This window comes from Ailuropoda melanoleuca, chromosome 5 (assembly GCF_002007445.2).
Source record: "Ailuropoda melanoleuca isolate Jingjing chromosome 5, ASM200744v2, whole genome shotgun sequence".
Lineage (NCBI taxonomy): Eukaryota > Metazoa > Chordata > Mammalia > Carnivora > Ursidae > Ailuropoda > Ailuropoda melanoleuca.
The window spans coordinates 112,436,143-112,457,505 of record NC_048222.1 but is presented as its reverse complement, the minus strand read 5'-3'; the positions used below and the strand labels follow the sequence as shown (position 1 = coordinate 112,457,505).

The window sequence follows — 21,363 nt, the reverse complement described above, 5'->3', positions numbered from 1 at the left end:
GGTTCTTTCGAGTAACTGGCTGAGTTCATCTATTTCCATTTAGGATTCAAAAAAGGTAAAGTCTCAGTAGCTATTCCAGAAGTAAAAGACAACCGACACATGTAATCCCAGTGTTGTACCTGAAATTAGGAGGTCAGTGTGTACTGGAATGAACATCAGCAAAGGCTCCTAAGCCAAACCAGAAATAAATTTGCCTGGTTATACAGATAATGGAAATTCTTCCCTAGCCACAAGCAAGAAAAATGAAGGCGTAAAATCCAGAACAGGTAATATTCCATTACCAATGCTTATATTATATCAAAATTTGCTTTCTTCTTCCCTTGTGCAGTGCTCTTTTTGCTTCTTATTGAACATTTCTAGAATCTGTGGTGCCGAAGACTTAATAGAAATTAAAAAAAAAACCATATATATATATATTATATATGTTTTTTTTTTCAGTCCCTTATTCCTGAAGACTCAGCTCCACTGCTCCAGGCAAAGTGAACGTCAGAGTCTCTTGGCCTCCTGTGAGCACTTAGAGTACTTTCTGGATCGAACCAGATGGCATTCACCACACGCAGCCCTGCATTTTCTTTATTTGTGTATGTCTTGTCTCTCCTACCAGACTGGAGTTATTTTAGGACAAAGAACATATTTTATGTGCCTAATGTGCCTTATACTGAAGAATCGTATATAAAATACCATGTGAGTCAAGGCCCCTCAAGAGAGCCAAGCGTTGCTCTGACAGTGTCCCTCACTTGGGCCATATCCATGCTAGTTACTCAAAAAATAAAGGCATTTGATTAAAGTTGATTGTGCCTTAGCCTTAGTGAATATCAGAAGTTCATTAGCACAAGAGAGATTTAGAGTAATAGTTATTTATATACCGATTTGATACTTTAATCAGTTTATACTGACTTGAAAATTACGACTAATTCTGATTTTTGGCCTGACTCAAATAAAAACAATCCCTCGTTTTCACTAATGATGTTAAAATGAATATCACTATATCACTACGCTGTTATTTCTCAGATTGTGCCTTTTTTCTCTTTTTTTCCTTACAGTATCTTTGAGGAAGCTATTTTAGATCCAATCTGTTCTTTGTTCCCACGGCATATAATAGAACAAAAGGCTGGATATTCTCCGGTTCAATATTATGTTTAAAGCACTGCAGAATTCATATATTCCTCTTGCTTAGCAATTATGATGAAATACTCAAGACAAGAAAGGTTTGAGATTTAAAAAAAAAATACAAACCCTAAAATGGAATTCTATTTTACAGAAACATATTTTCAATAATGTTGAAACAGTTTAATCCCATATTAAAACCAGTAGGGAGGGCTCCTGGGCAGAATCAGCTTATGATTATCTGTTGCAAGATATCTGGTTCTAACACAGCTTTCCCTCAGTCTAGGAATAAAGGGTGGAGGTTAATTTGGGTTGAGTAGTAATGGTGTTTATGAGTATTGAGAGGAGGTCAAGTAAAATTGAAACTAATGGGAGAGATTAGGTTTTTGATTGTGTCACGGATTTCTAGCCCAAATATACTGTCTTGCCTGCCTCAGTCTGATGAAACCAGTTACAAAGGGGAAAAGTGCAGGCCGGTTAGAATCACCTAGGAAACCAGTGTGTTTGTGGAGGGATACGGGCTCCTAAAGGTGGATACTCACTTCTCTAGTTTTTCTTAAGGCCATTGCTTTCTCAGACAGTATAACTTGATAAAGTGATCTCCTTTTAATATTTATTGTCATTATATCCCAATCTTAGCCTCTAGCAAAACATGCTGAAATTTCTAGAGTAACCAATAGTTTCAAAGTCTCTTGTGGGTGGAATGTGTTCTTTCTCAATTTACCTATCTTGTAATAATACCAACTTAAGGTCACCTTCTCTCTGCAGCCATAACAGTGCCCCACAGTACCTGTGGGAATTAACTGCTCCCTTATCTAGCTTTCCCAAAGCAGTTTATATATAATATCATGAAAAACTTAAGCCGTAATTATTTATTTGTATGTGATTCTCTCCCAATAAGCTTTGAGCTTCTTCAGGACCAGGAACACATCATATTCATACGTGTATCTTTCCTTCCTTTCTCCCTCCCTCCCTCCTTTCCTTCTTTCCTTCCTTCCTTTCTCTCTTTTTTTTAGAAAGAGAGAGAGTGCATTCATGCGTGCAAATGGGGTGGGAGGAGGGTCAGAGAGTGAGGGAGGCAGAGAATCCCAAGCAGGCTCCATGCTGAGTTCACGGGACTGGATCGCATGGGACTGGATCTCACAACCCTGAGATCATGACCTCAGCTTAAATCAAGTCAGAAGCTTAACTGACTGAGTCACCCAGGCGCCCCATATATACAATTTCAATACGAAGCATGATTCTTGGTAAATAACGTGCACTAAAAATTGCTTCCTTCTTTGAGGTAAGAGAATATTCAGAGCCATATATTCCTATGGTGAATGAAATATTTTTAAAGAAATAATTACTAGGAAAAAAATTTTTTTAAATAAAAAAATAATTATGGTTAACCAAGGTCAACCTAAGCAGGCCCCATGTTGCAGAAAGAAGGGCACAGTAGGTCATCATCACGCTGTAAGTTTGACTTCTGTGGTGGTAAGTAGACCTCTGATGGAGAGATGGCGGTGCCCCAAAGATGACATAACGTAGAGTTACTCAGGGGTTTAATCTCTCCCTTCACTTTTCCATCCCTGTGTTTTGGGACTTCAGGAGAAAAAAGCAGGCGTTGGGTTAAGTGCAACCGCTCACCAGCACCCAGTTCTCTCTGACGTCATCGCACTGCTTGTTTAGCGGGGAACCAACGTGAACTTGAACCAAGAACAAATAAACGGTCTCTTGCCAATTTTCAAACTTGGTCAAGGCTTTGTGGTCTGGTTTAGTCTAAGAATCAGCCACAGGCTGGTCCTAGAGTTGCTACGCACTATGTACACATGACTAATTTCTGGTTCTTCACCTTCCATGATTTTCTGGTGTAGGTGTTTCACCATGCCCAGAGAAAGTGCCCCATGGAAACTCTTTTTAAAATATTGACTTATTTACTTAGTTACATAAATGTTTGGTTGCAGGGCTCTTAAATTACCTATTAATTTGGTATCACAGGCTAAGAGTATGTTCTATCATAAAATTCTTAAAGTCATTTCTTAAAGCCCAGAAAATATATAATGGGGCCATCGTACTTATTTTCTTAGGGGCAAGGCTGACAAGGATAAAAATATATACATTTATATTTCATTACAAAATATTAATCATCTCAGTAGAGCCGGGAGAAACCTTCCTAGACAGCAATGCATATGACAAAGTACTCCATGTTTCCACTTATTACGCAGTGAGACAAAGTTCTTTTATAAGGGTCACACAATTTATGGATCCAGGAACAAAGAGATTGAACATAGATCAAGAGAGAGAGCCTGGGCTCTTAGAAGCACAGACGTGAAGTAAGATGGCCCAATTCTACCACTTCCTATTTGTGCAGACTTGAGCAAGTCACTTAAGCTCTCTGTGAGATTAACCCTCATTACAGGCTTAATCTATTGGGTTTAAAACAAGGTTTAAGAGAGTTCATGTTTGTAAAGTGCCTAGAAAAATACAGTAAGCATTTTATAATGGAAGGGAAAAGAAGGAAGAAAGGAAAGAAGGAAAGGAAGGGAGGAAAGAAGGAAGGGAGGGAGAGAGTAGGGAAATACAGACCTTGGTCGTATTTTACTTTGTGCTCTTCATGTTACATGTAGAACATAAAATGCAATTTTGCTTGTAATTATTTATAAAGGGCATTAAACACAAAGAATGCTTTGAGAGATGGTGGTAGCATCTTTCAAGAAGGGCGGAAGGAATTGTATCTACTTTCACATCGTAAGGGGAGTGAAACCATTAAGCAGAACACAGTGACCATTTTCCCACACTTGAGGGCTGACATAAGGAAGGAGATACTGACATACTCTATGTTGATCCAAACAGACGAGTGGATTAACAACGGGAAGTTATTGGGTGAAACGTCAGCTTAGCATGAAGATAAGTTTTATAAAATGTAGAGCCGTCCAACCACAGGACAGAACAGACTCCCTGCTACTGGGCCTGTGGAGGTAAAGGTTAGCTGACAATCTGTCAGGGAGGTTGTACAAAGAATTCCTGCCTTGGATGACAGGGTCACTAGGCAATCTCGAAGGTCCTTTTCAAATACTGCAGTCTTAAAATACCACTAATATGAAAAGTTACAAGTGCACAGAAATGGAAGTAGCTTGAAAAGTGATTTTTTAGGAGAATAGCATGAAGGCTTGAAAGATAACATTTTATTCTGTATGTCAAGCTTGTGGCCCTTCACCAACACATGAAAATAATGAGCTAAGTCATCCACCTGGCATTTTTGGGGGAAGTTGATGTGTCAGCGTCCAGGTATTCTTTTTTTTTTAATTCGTCTCATTTTAATGAGATACACACTGTTGGATGTTTTTTTTTACTTCATATTAATTTTTTTTACTAAATATTAAACTTAGTGGCCCAAATAGTAGTGTAAGAATAAGCACATCTCTCACAAGTCATAATGATTGGGTCATCTGAATGGAGGTGTAATTTACAAACAAGATCAAATTAGGTCTAAGCAAAATGAACATACAAATAATATATATATATGTTATAGTACTTATATTTATGTGTATATATGTTATGTATATGTTTATATACATACATACATATATACATATACATACATATATATGTGTGTGTGTGTGTGTGTATATTTCTGCCTATTATTTGTAGTTAGGCCTTCACATTAAGTCAAAGAATAACATTAAAAAGATTCATTGTAATTCCCTTTTCCATTTCAGTCACTTTATTTGGATTCTAAGTCCTGCAAGGCTGCAAAATTCATTTTGTAAAAAAAAAAAAGTGGCTTTAGACTATTCTCTGAAGTGGCTTTACACTATTTCCTCAAACACACAGATCTAACCTTGCTCCCGTAATTCTGCATAAATTCTTGCTGTTCTCTGAGAAGCAGCTCTTCTCTGAGTTCAGACCTAAAGAGGGAATGCCCGCCCATTCTGTAGCATGTCTGTTCTTGCCCCCCACCAGAGCAGATGTCAGGTGCAGAATCTTCCTTTGACAATCCTCCCATGAAACTTAGCTAAAGGGCTAGCATCAATGTAAGAACAATATCTAGATTTAAAAAATCATTACTTTATTAGGCACATATTCATTAACATAAAAACACAGTGAGGCGTTGGGCCAGAAGATATCTAGTTTCCCTCCCAACCGTGATTCAACAGGAAAAGCCTATTTATAGACCCCTATTCTGACAGAAATGAAAAAATCAGTGTTAACCACACTTGTTCAGATGTTTCAATAAAATATTTATCTTATGTCAAAATACTATATTTTGCCTTTAGCTATCTTGGCATCAATGGAGATAGAAGGCCACGAGATGATAATGGTGCAAGAAGTCTATGAGTGGATAGCACCACTGCTTCAACGGTGACTCGCTCTTTATTTGCAGAGACATGGCAAGAATATCAGATCGCCTAGCATTTTCCTTCAAGGAGGAATAAATATCTATGGGGAGTGCATACCGTCTTCCTTGTGGCAACTTTCTCTTTTAGCTGCTGGGGAAAATATTTCTGGATGATCTGCAGAAGGCTTGCCTCTGTAAGGGAGAGAGAGCCCTGCCTGCCTGCCTGCCTGCCTGCCTTAAGACCCTCCCCATTCACCCTGGCCAAGGGGTCCCCGCCACGAGAAACAGGAAGAATTTCATAGAAATGAAAGTTGAAGCATGCCTTTACCTCATCAAACCCCATAAAAATGAGAGAACTTCTTTTTCCCTCCTACCCTCCACACACATGGTTTCAGAGTCTTTCAAGATTCTTTCAGTTTTCCTTTTTCTCAATGTGATCAAATTAGTTAAACCAAAATTTTGCTTCCATTATGAACGAAACTCCAGGAGGAAATTAGCCGAGTTTAGCAATATATTGGCAACATGTACTAATACCATTTTGACATTTAGCTCGAGAACAAGATATTCAAAAGGCAGTTGGTAACTTTCAAACTAAAGTTAAACTTCGTAAAATACACATAAACTGATTTTTTTAATTAGCACTAATACGCCAACATCCCCAAATTCTGAAGACTTATAAAAAAACTTAATATTTTTTCATTTTCTTTTCATTCCCAGCGGCTATCCCAAGAGAGCACACCCTTCTTTTGTTCTTCGAGGGGTGTGGGCAAAGGTGGCAAAACAAACATCCACACATTTATGCTAAAACTATATAAAGCAGACTGCAAAAGAACCTGACTTTCTTTTACTTGGCAGAAATAGAAATGGAAAACAATTTCTATTTTCCATATGGTCTGCATAACGTAAAGTTTAAATTTATAAAAGAACTTAAAGGATTGCATTTGGGGGAGATTATAACTGACTACACGAATATCAAACCATATTATTTGCTAAAAATAGATGTATTTAATCCCCAAATAAAGCACCATTATTTAGAATTAATTTTCAATTATGGACAGTCTCTCCTGTCTGTTCGGGAACCACACAATTCACTAGGAACTTTTAACTTATTAACGTGCACAATAAAATTGTATTTATGAAGTCAAACCACAGAGGAAAAAAAGATTAAACTCAGCAAACGTTTGCCAGAGTTTGGGCTTTCCAGAGGCTGCCAGCCACGCATTGCTCACGTGGTCAAGCTGGACCCAGGATGGCACCACACAGCTGCCTCTGTTGCTTCTGACTTCATGACCATGTGATATTTAATCATACGTACCTCACATACAGGTATGGGAGGTTTTGTTACCTTATTGGAAAAATGTTTCTTTCTTTCTTTCTTTCTTTCTTTCTTTCTTTCTTTCTTTCTTTCTTTCCTTCCTTCCTTCCTTCCTTCCTTCCTTCCTTCTTTCTTCGACTAGAGACGGTGGAGTTTTCAATATATGTATCTATTTCAAGAACAGCTGCTATAAAATCAGTTCGTTCTCATGAAGAGGAAGGCATTTGCCTCTTCTTTTCTGGCAAAAATAATCTCTCTTGACAGCTCTAATATGCCTTTTTCTCACTTCTGTTCTATCTTTCCAAGGGAAAAAAAAAACTTTATCACAAAATCAAATAAAACGATCTATTATAAACATTCCATCTCTGAATTCATGTTATAAAATTAAATTATGGAACAGAAGCTGAACAAAGGATGATATCTATTGTATTCCTATTTTCCAGAGCAAAAGAGCAGTCAAAGTGATTTGCAAACTCTGAAGCATATAAAAATACAATGCTATTATTTCCTCAAATAGTTAAGTGGACAGATATCACTTTGAAAACACATAAATTCAAATGTAAGACACTGATTTTTTTTTTTTTTTGCAGTTTGAAAAAACTATAAGTCAGTATTATTCAAGTTGATTTGACAAGTCTTAAGTATAGATTTAGGAAGTCTTTAGCTTAGGACAGAGGGGATGCTTTATGTGGTTTTATTCTTAGTATTTAAATCCTGCCTTGTTTTAAAAAGAATTTAAGGCAGTTTAAATGGATACATAAAATTCAGTAAGATATCAAGAATGAAAAGTGGTAAAGAAACAGTAAGTGCAAGGGTTATATCATAAAAAGAAATTAGGAATGAGGCCACTATATTTTTTTAAAAGTCCCATTAAAGCATGCTATCCATTTCTAGTAGATGGAGCACAGAATCGGCTACGAGCTTTTTAGGAGTCTCTACAAAAGGGAAATCACAAAACTGAAACTCCTGCACACACAATCACATCCAGCTACCCCACCCCCATACATAAATGCACACACGTATTCGGGTTGTTCCGGAGAATCATAAACAAGCCTAATGGTAATGCTGTAGAAATGAATGCAAAGACTATTCACAGAGAGGGAACTTTACAAGGTAATGAAAAATGCCTGCAACTTAGATGAACTTTGAAAGCAGTATGCTAAGTCAAAGAAGTCATTCACAAAAGACCACATATACTAGCATTCTATTCATGTGAAATGTCTAGAATAGCCAAGTGATGGACATTTTCTAAATTTAGATTGGGATGATGGTTGTACAACTTTGTGAATATACTAAAATCTACTGAATTGTACATTTTAAGTGGGTGAATTTTTTCTTTTTAAACTTCAGATAAACAAGAAGCAAGTTTTTGATATAAACATATCTCAAATGTTTCATGGGGTATTCTTTTTTTTAATTGAAGTATGGCTGCAACGCAATGTTACCTGTTTCAGGGGTAAAATGTAGTGGTTTGACAACTGTCTCTGTTAGGCTGTGCTCACCACCAGCGCAGCGACCCTCTGTCACCGTACCACGCTATTACAAAATCACTGATTAGATTCCCTATGCCGTATCTTTTATCCCCATGAGTAATTGATTCTATACCTCTCACTCCCCTTCACCCCTAAGTGGATGTATTTTATGGTATGGTATGGTATGGTATGGTATGGTATGGTATGGTATGGTAGGTGTATGTGAATTTTAGCTCAGTAAAACTGTTAACAATGTAATACTATCCTTACACTAGGTCAGAGGTTATGAAACCTAAGTATGCATCTCAGTCACCTGGAGATTTTGTTAAAGAACTGATTGCTGGGCCCCACGCCTACCATTTCTGATCCAGTAGGGCTGGGGTGAGGCCTGAGAATCTGGATTTCCAACACGTTCTTGGGGGATGCCGATGCTGCTGGCCTGGGAACCACTCTTTGAGAATCAGGGCATAGACAGTATGAGTAATTGCAAGGGCTGTTTCTTTTACCTTCCTCGGTGTGGTCTGAGGAATCATACCAATGCACAGTTTAGTACAAACAATTTGATGAGACACCATGACNGGGATGCCGATGCTGCTGGCCTGGGAACCACTCTTTGAGAATCAGGGCATAGACAGTATGAGTAATTGCAAGAGCTGTTTCTTTTACCTTCCTCGGTGTGGTCTGAGGAATCATACCAATGCACAGTTTAGTACAACAATTTGATGAGACACCATGATGACGAAGAAGGGGGTGGCGATAGCATAGTACCAGTGACAATCGCTACCTCAGTAACAGCCGTAGAGTATTTACTTTTTACTGATCTTTACTATGTAACAAGTACTCTATTAAGTGCTTCGATGATCATTATTTAATTTAAACCTCACAACAGCCCTGTGAGATGAAGATGCTGGGGAAATCAACACTGTAAGAGTTAAACTTTATCAAGCACTTCCCTGATATTCCTGTTACCCATTTCTTCATATACATTGTTTCACTTTACACATGCAGAACCCAGAGTTTTGGAGGATTTCCTTCTTACTGCCAAGAGGTGGAGAACCAGGCCGTCTATCCCCAAAGTTCTTCCTTTTAACCACTGAACTACACTCACTACTCTTCACCAAGCTGGCTTAATTCTTAGATTTTAGAGAATTCAGAGCAACTACCCTGCCAAAACAATGCTGTGATACTTGAGAAATACCACGTGTGATTTTTTTTTTACTATAATAAACTACCAATTTTCCAAATGATATGCTTTATAAATTACCCTCTTGATCCCTGTAATGATGTCATTCACACTCATATGAATCTTGATAGACTCAATGAATGGGAGCGATTGGGATGTAATTGCCCATAATATATTTTTGCTCATAGGACTTGAGACCATTATCCTCGGGCATAAATGAGTATTACACTGGACATTTGAACTTTTCTGTCATCTGTGATCTTCCGATCAGGAGAAAAGTTTGCAGTATTTTGACTGCTTTTCCATAAACCTATTTACTCCCAGTTTAGTTTTTTATTAGACAGTGGCCAACATAGACTTTCAGTTTGCTCTCCTGGGCTAAAGACTGGAGCATTATAAGAAAAATTCAGGTCAGAAGGAGGGCTGAAACCTTTCTATGACAGTATTTACCCAAGTAAACTAAACACTCTGATGAAGGCAAGAATTTCTACACAGTACACTGATGATACATTGATTTTAACAGTTTTGGATTTATTCTCATGGGTGTTCGGACAAACATTAACAGGCACATCAAGTGCATGAATTCATGAATATCATTGCTTAGGACAAGGCTGAAGGTAATGATTGTTCAAGTGACACTCATGGAAAAAAATTATTAGGTAACCACCTAATAACTGACTGAGATTTGGGAAGCATTATTATATGGGAACTAAATGCCCCAACAAATCAGTCAACTTTAAAAGCAAGCAAGGTCTGAGATAGAACAGTGATATCTGTTTTATATCCACATGTTTAATTTTGAGTTGTTTCTCTCAGGTTCAGCAATATGTGGCTATACACACTCACTTCCTCACTTCCTCTCTTCTTGCATCTCAACTTTCCAGCAGCAGAAACAGACTTTCTAGACGTTGGCACATCTGAATGACGTGGTTTCACCTGGACCACCTGCATCTCTGGCTTTTTAAAGGAAAACAAGCCCCTTCTGGGGCTAGTTCCTGTTACACCTCATTTTCCAAGTAAAAAAGCATCAATCACCTTCTTTATTATCTCTCTGTGTGTGTGTGTGTGTGTGTGTGTGTGTGTGTGTGTGTGTGTTCACATGTCTCAGCTGGAAGTCTCCATCCCTTGTCTAAAATGGAGCGCTAAAATGTCTGTATCATGTCACAGGCTCCTATCAAAACACTCCATTTCTCTGTCCAAACCTAAAAGTCTGGTCTACTCCACTGTGCTTTTATTTTTTGAGAAAAAAAAATAAACAAAACAAATAAAAATATTTTTAAAAACTATCACTCCTGAAGCTGTCTTATCTAGAACTTGACTTAAATATGATAAATTAGCAGTTTATATATGTTAGAACCCTTTCTTAACTGATATTATATGCAAACCTCCAATATATGAAACATAATAAAAATGAGATGCTGGAAATGGAAACACAGATGGCCAATCAATGTTTAGAAAGATTTTCAATATCACTTATCATCAGGAAAAAACAAATTAAATCGATACCACTTTTCACTCATTGGTAAAAACCTGAATAGTGCACATATTTGGGCATGTGGAAAATGGGAACACAGGTGCATGGGTTGAGGGATATAAATAGTATAGCTATTTTGAAGAGCAATCTGGTAACATCTAGTAGAATTGAAAATATAAATACCTTACCACCCATTTCACTTTTATGTTTATTATACTGGAGAAATTCTCATACTTGTGTTCATGTATCTACTCACGAATAAGGCTACTGTCCTGTTGCTTGTAATAGCAAAATATCAGAGACAACCTAAAATTCAGTAGGGGAATAGATAAAGTGTGGTCTATTCATATGAGGGAATACTATGTTAAAGGAGAGGACTAGACCTATGTATGAATGTGGATCTTGAAAAATAAAATAAACAAGCATGATACCTGCTGAAGACAACGGGCTGTTGGATGTGCCATACGCGACGGTTTACATAAATACACTCAACAAATGTGATGAATTCACAAACAGAACCCTTAGTTCACCCACTTAGATATTTCTGGTCAAGAACTCCTAACTCCTCCTTGCAGCTTCCCTAAATCATATTCATCCTCAAGATACAGTTAAAATCCTACCTCCGCCAGGACCACCCCCGCCCACAGTGATTCCTTTTTCTCCTGATCCGCTCCGGTAATAGAAGTTTTAGGCATGTGGCCTCCTCTATCTCATACTTTCCCCCTGGGCATTAACAGAGGTTCCTCATATAGAACGTTTAATATAGCTCTTAATGCATGGCAAGAACTCATTGATTACTAGCTCCCATTCTTATTACAAATGCCTTCTGCCCTTTGTTTAGCATGGTATTCTGCCGTAGAAGATATTCAATAAATGTTTACTTTTGACTGACTATGATGATGGCATACTTCTGTTACTGACACCTTTGCCCGGACCATCTCCTGAGGTGGGGCTCTTGGCTTGTTGTTTACTGGATATCCTAAATCACTAGTGAAGTCTTTGCGCATTCGCGGTCAGACACGTGCAAATTCTACTCCTTGAGTGCTGAAGTGCTGCTGTCCAGGACGGCATATGGTCACTAACCCTCTCTTCCAGGCTTGGTTGCTCCTAGATTCCCTTGATACCATTGGCAAGTTTCTCGCAAGATTTCCAAACCGTCTAGTCCCTAGTCACTGAGAGAGAGTTTTGGCCTTTTAGAAACCAAGTATTACTCTTGGGGCTTTTCTTCTAAGACCTTGAAGACCAGGGAAACTCCTCAATTTCAGGCGTATCAGAGGAGGCATGGAGGAGAAACATGGGCTAAGGAAGAACAGGCAGGGCAGGTGGTGAGCGGGAGAGCAAGCAGACCACCTGATACCACTGGGCCACAGAGACTCTCAGCCGGTGATCTCATTTGACACAACAACCGCAGAACAGAGAGATCGTTACTCCTACATTGCAGATGAGCAAACTGAGGCCTGGAGATTAATTTGTCCAAAGATGTACAGACAATGAGTGTTAGAATAAGGATTCTACCCCAGATCTTCTTGACTTTAAAAACTCATGTTTGTGGCAGAAGTTAAATACATTTCAATTAAATTCATTTGTATTTGTTTCCATTAAATGAATAAAAAAAAAAACACCTATATTCCATACGCTTATAACTCTATGCCCTCGGGTAATCATTTCAAGAACTGAGAGAAGTGACTTATTTGGGAAGGTGTGCGCAAACCTGGCAGGTGCTCTGGACAACAAGCACAGGATCTCACGCCACTAGCAGTAGAAAACATTTTACACAAAACAAATTAGGAAGAAGAACTAGACCTCAAAATCATGACTTCTTTAGAATCAAAATAATAGACCACACAATATATGTATGAAGAAGATTAGCTAAAATCAGCACATACATTTTATTCAGGAAGTTGAAAGTTTTTCTGTAGGTTATGCTCTGATTTCCCTAATAAGGTCAGTTCCCTTTCGGTGGTTCATCTGTGGATATTTTGTTAAAGGATACTTGCTCCAACAGGATTTTTTAAAAAATGTATTCTTTGTCACTATCTTTCACCTTACGGTAAACTGAAGCAAAAACACCCTAATGGGATCACAGTGTTCACATAACTATTAGCAGCCCTACGACGACGGTGACTCCATCTGGGCTTATTGCTGTTATTCGTCACAGATACGGGCTGAAGGAACACAGCAAATACACCACTGAAGTTCTCCAGGGAAGAGAGAACACTTGGTGCTCATGGAAAACTGTTCCTGCTTACGTTGCTCTACACAAACACAGCCCTTTCGGGTAGTCGGGAGATAACTGAAAGCTTCAATTACCTCTGCCTACAGTGCTTATTATTCACTTTAATATCTGAAATAGCAAAGAATATGAAATACTAGCAGCCTTTCTCTGACTGGTACAATCAAACCAAAGTAAAGAAAAATAAGATGAAGTGAAAACAAGACAAAGAAAAGAAGAAGTGAAGTTTTCTATTTAACACAAATGAACTACGTGACTCTAAAGGAAAGCCCACATAGGAGTAAGCCAGGAGAAACAAAACCTTTACTGCCATCAATGGGTTAAGGGGCACTTATTTATAAGGCAGAACATTTCGTCAGTTATGAAATAAAAACAAAATAAATTTCAGGTGCAACACGTTGAGAATATGACATTCAACAAGATAAAACTCAGTAAGTCTGATGGGCCTTTTAGTCTTTCTCTTATGCATTCAATATTTACTAAAATAGAGCGATTAAAGCCTTGTATCTCAAGGGCAACAAATAGGTTGTACACTGAAATGAACCCTGATTAATCTTACTAATGGTATATCAACTATCTTAATTTTCAGGGGCCATTATAGAATGACAGATTGCAGAGTGATGTAACATAAGGAAAATAAAAGTTACAGATAACTGAGCAATATGGTGTCACACTGTTACACTGTGGACACGTAATTCCGGTGTTCCTCTTAAGGGAAATAAGACACATTGGCATTTTCATCTTCACGTACTTTTCAGTGGCTATTAAATTTCCCAACACAATCATTTTTGGTAAAGCATGACATTTTATAATCCAGTCGAATTTTGTATTTTAAAATCCATTCCTAATTGTCTATTAATGAAATATAGGCTTAAAAATCCTTACTAAAAATGCTTCCCCTAAATGCACTGGGACAAAATGGCTCTTAGCATCAATGGAGAGTCCATAACCCAAACTGAGAGCTCATACTGCATTATCCCCTTTTTTAAAAAAATCTGCCAATTACGTGGCCACCATTTTGTAAATTTCCACTACACAGGTTCAAGGGCCCATTCGTCAATACACATACACTTCAAAACTCAAGGAAAGGATAGATATACCAGGCTAATAGTCTTACCACAAAGCCATTGAGATAAGTTACTGAAGGGCAGCAGGTTTAAATGAGGTCTACTTCAGTCAAATGGTTCTCCACCTGGTCTCCATCCCGAAGCTGGTTTGGGGAGGCACTCCTGCCATTCAACCCTGAACCCGCCCGGGGTTTCTAAGGAGGCTGAGAATCATTGTTTTGCTCTTGCAATAGAGGCAACTACTAAGAGTTCCTTAGAGAGCCAGGTCTCCCCAGTTACTCTGCTAACTTGCTCATCTGAAGAGGTCCTTCTGTTACTTCAGTCAAGCAGACCCTAACCAGAGGCACGCAGCAGGAGTGTGCCCCTGTGGGTGATACTGGCTATGTAGGAAAAGAGTGAATGAAATTTCTGAAAACAGTACAAAGGGTGGATTCAGACAATGAGTTAAGAGAGGTTTTTTGTGGCCTGTGTGTTTTTGAATTGGTATCATAACCTCTCCAAAGCTTTCAATTTCATCTTCTGGAACTTTGGCTGATAAATATGTCACAACTGAGTAATATTTTCATGTTTAATTCTAAATGCCTATGTATGCACAAAACTTCCTAATATAGATGACCTGAAGATTTTAGAAACCCGTGTTATTCATTCATCTACCCATTCACTGAATATTTATCGAGAACCTACTATCATTAGGCATGTTCTAAGTACTGGGAAGACAGCAATGGACAAAAGAGAACAAAAATACCTGCTCTCTTGTGGCTTATTATGCCGAGGGAATTTCTGACTAAGCACCCAAATGAAGGTTTATTTATTTCTCTTTATCACTTACATTCTATTTATCCATAAATAATCTGAAACTGACAGAGAGAAGCACAATGCAATAGAAAAATTTAATATAGATAAGGAAGAAGTAAAACCAAAAAAACAGCAATAATATTATAACCTTGGTGAACTTTAAAAAAATCCAGAGCAAATAGCCTGAAAGGTGGTTAGAATAATTCAAAGGTAAAATAAACTGCAACTGATGTTAAATAAAGTAAAAAACCAATATTTTCCAAAGCATAAAAGTCAAAGTCCTTTAAAACACTGATGTTTTTAAATCCGAGGTTGTGTCCCAAAATATTACTAAAATTCTTTGAAAATTTAGATCCCTGAATCCACCTCAGATCTTCCCAATTATAAACCATATGGGGTCCAAAGATAGTTTTTAAAAGCCCCAGAAGCAGTCTGAGGTGCATTTTAAAGCCACTGTCTGAGGGTGGAATTCCCTTGACGGCAGACCAAGGAGTTCTACAAATCCTCTTTCTCCAGAAAACCTGTGAGAATGGGAAATACTGTCAAAACAACCATTTCAGGACCCTGGTAATCAACAAAAATCAAACAACAAGCTGAGAACTGTTGCTTCTTGGAAAACTGCCGACAGTGGGTAAGAGGAGGGGAAGTGTGTGGTCTTCCTGCCCCTCTCAGCTCAAGTTCTACTCGGGTGGGCTGGCGGTGCGCCGGTCTGCACTGAATGTGGACAGCGGAAAATGCCACTCCCAAGCATTGTCCGAAACGGCAGCGCTCTTGCAGACAAACGGATGCTGACAGTCAACCTCTTGGCTAGCCTGAGATAGCAGTCCCCCCAGGGGCCACCCCCGGACAACTAGCTGTTCATCTAACCAGAGATCCTGAAAATGAGAGAGCCATGGAGGGTTCAGATAAACTTTCACACATCCTGGCCAACTAGGAGGACCTAACAGGTCTGGTGGAAATAAAAGGCAGAGCAGGTTTGAAAACTCCTGAGCTCTGAGTATGTTCACAATCCACCATCCACATCAAAAGGGGTTGGAAGCTTTATTGGATTGAGTTGTTGGAGCACAACCTCTGTCTTATAATTGACCTCTAGACTACAGACACCTAAGTGCAACCCCAGGAAACAAGGCTTAGACAAAAAAGTCAGAACCAAATTACTATCTCGAATATAATTGACAACATAATTAAAAAAAAAGACAAAATTGTTACGTGGTTGTAAAAAACAGAAGGCAGCAGAATGATTTCCTATTTGGGCTGTTCTTCATGTATTCAACCCCTATTTATATGTGTTTCACTGTGGACCAGACACTGTGCTCAATGTCCCAACAGAATGGTGGACATAATGGACAAGGTTAAAATTAAATAGTTGATATTCCAGAACTAGAGTCTGCTCTTCAAGGTCTCAGGATTTGGGCAGATTTCTCTAGTCTTACACACAGTCTCGAATTTCGCAAAGCACATGTTTTTTATGACTTATATGACTTATATAATACACTGGACCTTTGAACAACACAGGGTCAGGAGCACAGTCAAAAATCCATGTATAACGTTTGAGTCCCCCAAAACTTAACTAGTAATAGCCTACTGTTGACAGAAAGCCTTACTGATAACAAAAACATTGAGTAACACATATTTTGTATGTTATATGTATTATATACTGCACTTTTACAATAAAGTAAGCTAGGGAAAAGAAAATATTATAAGGAAAATCGTAAGAAGATAAAGTACATTTACAGTACTGTACTGTGTTTATTAAAAAAAAAAATCCACATGTAAGTAGACCCACGCAGTTCAAACCTGTGTTGTTCAAGGGTCAACTGTATTTTAAGTAACAGCTTTCAAGGAGTCAAATACATTACCAAATAATTTTAAGTAATAGTATTTTGTTTCATTTGGTACAAAGAAAATAACATTAAAATATAAGAAGGTCAGCTATGTTCCAGTGCTGGCTCTAATACTTTTTGTCTGAACAGTCTTTGCCAAAACATTCTAGAGCTCAGTTTCATTGTTTATAAAGTAAAGCAGATTTGACTAGATTTCTAGAGTGACTCTTTGATCTCAAATCTATGACTCAAATTCTAAGGCCAAACAATAATACACATTAACATAAAAAATACTTACAAGAAGCCTATCCAGGCTTACTTTAATGAATACAATCCATCCATAATTAGCACAGCATTTGTAAACACACACACACTTTAAGACAGAACTTAAGGAACTATTTTCTTGAATAGATAAAGCATTGCATTTGAAACCTTATTTATAAGAATTGGCAGTAGACTTTATTTTAATATATGGTATCCGAGTCAAACTTGTCATAACATATTCACAAAGATTATAGGGATTGTAGTTGACTAGATTTTACTGTACCTGGAAGATCAGAATGTTAACATCATGACCCTTGATATTTATTTTTTATCTACTTAATGAATATTATACAGTAATCACTGTGTAATCACTTAACACATATCAATTCATTTAATCCTCAAGACATTCCTAAGAAGAGCTACTATTATCACATCTGTTTTACAGATGAGGAAACTGAGGCATCAAGAGGTTGACTAACTTGCCTTAGGCACTAGGAGGCAGTAAGACATTAACTTGCTCATAGGTGGGACCCCTGTGTGGCTCAGTTGGTTAACCATCTGCATTTGTCTCAGGTCATGATCTCAGGGTCCTGGGATCGAGTCCCACATCGGGCTTCCTGCTTAGCAGAGAGTCTGCTTCTCCCTCTCTCTCTGCAACCCCTTGTTCTTTTTCTCTTTCAAATAAATAAATAAAATCTTAAAAAAAAAAAAAAGAAAGAAAGAAATCCTTGCTCATGGCTAGTAAGTGGCATATAAGCTGCATTAAAATTCAGGTAAGCTGGCTCCCAAACTCTATACTCTCATTTACGGTATGTTGCCAGAACTTATAAACCAATGGGCTTGGACTGTAATACAGACTATTCAAAGAAGGAAATTATGGCAGTTATTAAAGGAAAGGACATATCTTATTTCCCTTAAACACATGCACACACACACACACACACACACACACACACACAAGCCCTCAGAGACTCACACAGCTCTCATACATTCAAAAAACCAAATGATAAATTTGACAGATTTGAAATTTATAAAAAAATATATATATAAATACAAGTATATATAGATTCCCCAGAGAAGTGATGGTATGGAAGTTAAGCTCTTCAGTGTTTTTAGATTAAAATTTTTAGACCTTACACTGTTTAACAATCCAAAAATGAACCCTGTTAATGTTATGTCATGAGCAAGTATGTTACATATATAATGTAGATTCTATACAACCTTTATGCAATACCACACTATCTGGTTTTATATTTTAACACGTATATGATACATACACCTTTTATTTACCAATTTGAAAGAATTACCTTTCTAATTAAAGAGTCCTCTTTTATTTCTGCCTTAAACAAACAACAATTACATCCTCCAGATAATTCATGTTTGTTGAATCATTGAGGCCAGTGTATCTGGCCTACAATATCATGTGTTCCTGCTCTGCCCACCTAGTACCTTTGTTCCAACCATAGTGACATCTGTATTATTTTTCTCCACATTAGAAGATTTCTGCTTCAGATTCTGAATTCTTCCTATTAGTGCCGAGAGATTATTTTTAAAAGAATTTTTTCTATCAACCAAATGCGTTTTATATGGCTGAGATGTTCATGTCAGGCCTCTAAGACATCCTCATACATTTATCAAAAAATCATGATAGAACTCCACTGAACAATGAAAATGCCAAGCGACATGAAATGGGGAAGGAGAGAGGGCTCATGTAGTGGGGAAAGCACGCAGGCATAGGGCAAGCGCAGGCAAACGTCCACTTCCCCATGAAAGACTGCAGCCACCAAAAAAAAGGGGGGAGCAGGAAAGCTAATGATATGCCAGATAAGAAGCAGCCCTCTCTAGAGAATCACAGGACATTCCTTTCTGGAAATAGCCTGTCCCATGCTATCTGGTGTGCTTCTGAGCCAGTCTTTGCAGCAAAGAGACAATTTCGTTTAACTTTTTAATTAACGTGTGTCCTTGCTGACAGACACTGTGAATGAGACACTTTTTCCTTCCCATTACGGCTTAGACTTTAGATTTAATTACTGTGGAAATGAATCAAGAAACATGACTTCAGGCATAGCATTCTAAATGTCGGCAGAGTAACAATATTAATTCTCTATTCTAAAGTATCCGTGTCATCCCATCTTTACGATGAGTGATGTGAAAATAATTTTAGGAAGGAGATGACCGACCCCAAGACTCTACAAGACATTGGGAAGATCACCTGTTAGTTGCAGTTAGGAGAGATTTTTCTTTGGATAACACAACTGAGTTTTATTTTGTGCATATTCATAATTACTAATATGTAAAGAAATTGTTCTTCAAGTGTGATACATGAAAGAAACAGAGCCCTTTAAAATGGGGGAATGGGATAGACTGGTCATGGGTAGTAAGGAGGGCACGTATTGCATGGTGCACTGGGTGTTATACGCAACTAATGAATCATCGAACTTTACATCAGAAACCAGGGATGTACTGTATGGTGACTAGCATAATATAATAAAAAAACATTAAAAAAAATTAAACTTGGATCTAAATGAGTTAATAAGCTATTATCAAAATCCAGCCACGTTCTCTTTTATTGCTTAAAACGAGTAGGGGGAATGCTTAACATTATTTTATCTTTCATGCCATGATCTATGAGCCATGGAAATGCAGTGAAGTCACTAAATATTTAGCCTACGAGTAAAATACGTATTTGGAAAACAAAAGACCCAAAACTTTAAAATGACCTTAAAAGAAAGAAAATTGAAGATATGTGGGCTACCTTCTCATACAATCCAGGGCTCGGATAAAGAAGTCCTTGTGTAGCTGGTGCTCGTCTCTCAAGATTGAGCACTGTTCAAGAGTCACTGACATGGACGTCCTGTCCTTGGCACTTTTGCAACAGGTGAAACGAATACCATTTAGTTTGCGACAGATCTGCAACACAGACATACGAACAGTTTATTGCTCATCTGTACATGACTCCGAAGTGTCGGACTCGTCTAAACACTTCTTATCTAAACACACCAAATTTATGTTATTTTATGATAGTCAATTGGTTCAATCTGCCCTAGCAAATGAAAAACATTACCTTTTCATTTCAAAAGCTAGTGGAACAGACTGGATTTGTTTAGCTCTTTGTATGTGATGTGTGAGGTGTGGGGCTGCTGCAGCCCTGTGAGATGGTAAATACCAACAGCGGCAGCAGGGGCCTGAGCCAGGGGCCTGAGCTGTGGTGGATGACAGGAGTAATCACAGCTGAGGCTGAACACCTTCATCACAAGGAAAAAATAAAACTGTATCTCCTGGATCAGATACTTGATTTGAATCCTAAACAGCTAACATCTTCTTACTTTACAGTTAAGAAACCTTTGCTACTTTTGGTTTTAGGTTATGAGATTTCAAACATCCACATGGTGCCAGTGCAGCAGATAAGTGAACCACCAGCCACTCATCGAAGCAACTAATAAGAATAAGGACACCGAACGGTCACTGTTACATGCATATCTACTGTACCACGTATAATGCTAATAAATTTCACATAGATTTGCTCTTTTGTTTATTTTTTAAAGATTTTATTTATTTATTTATTTATTTATTGAGAGAGCATGCACGCGCGCACACACTCGTGTGTGAGTAGGGGGAGGGGCAGAGGGACAGGGAGAGAGACAGTCCTGAGCAGATTCTGAGCTAAGCGTGGAGCCTGACACGGGGCTTGATCCCACACCCCTGAGATCATGACCTGAGCCGAAATCAAGAGTTGGATGCTCAACCGACTGAGCCACCCAGGTGGCCCTAGATTTGCTCTTTTAATACCTGCATATGAATCCTGGAGGAAGATGTAATCATTCTTATTTTACAGATGAGGAAATTGAGGTTTAGCTAGGTTAAGTAACTTGCACACAACTGAGCAGAGCCAGGTGGCCAAGGACCAAGCCTTTAGCTTCTGTCCTATTCTGTTTCTTTTCGCAAATTCTTTCTTTTTGTTGTCCCAATGTAATTCAAGAGAAAAATCTCTGAACCACAATTATGTCTTATCTCACTGCCCTATGGTTAGCAGGTGAATCATCCCATTCCTTTCTCTTCCCTGGCCCACGGCAGGGCTCTGAAATGAGACACCAACACTACATTGGTATCAACAGTGTTAAATAGCCTGCACTTAAAATAAATCTAATGTGATAGAATACAGTTTTGCTTTATTACCTGCCATCAAGGAGGCCTTAACAGTTAATCTGCTTTGAGGAAAAGTTATACTAACACAGTCTATCAAGGGTTTTTACCATGTTTTAATTGTGATTCTGATACTTAACACTAAGACTTACAAGTCCTTATTAGA

General features: G+C 38.1%; 1 protein-coding gene across 9 annotated transcripts in view; it reads right to left on the bottom strand.

The window, feature by feature from the left end:
* The window catches only part of INPP4B (inositol polyphosphate-4-phosphatase type II B), a 753,420-nt gene that overhangs the window by 26,300 nt on the left and 705,757 nt on the right, over positions 1-21,363 (bottom strand). For all 9 annotated transcript variants that reach the window (XM_034661577.1, XM_034661575.1, XM_034661579.1 and 6 more), the window contains one exon: positions 19,810-19,964. In XM_034661577.1, the coding sequence (XP_034517468.1) occupies positions 19,810-19,964 (155 nt within the window). The remainder of the gene's footprint in view (positions 1-19,809; positions 19,965-21,363) is intronic.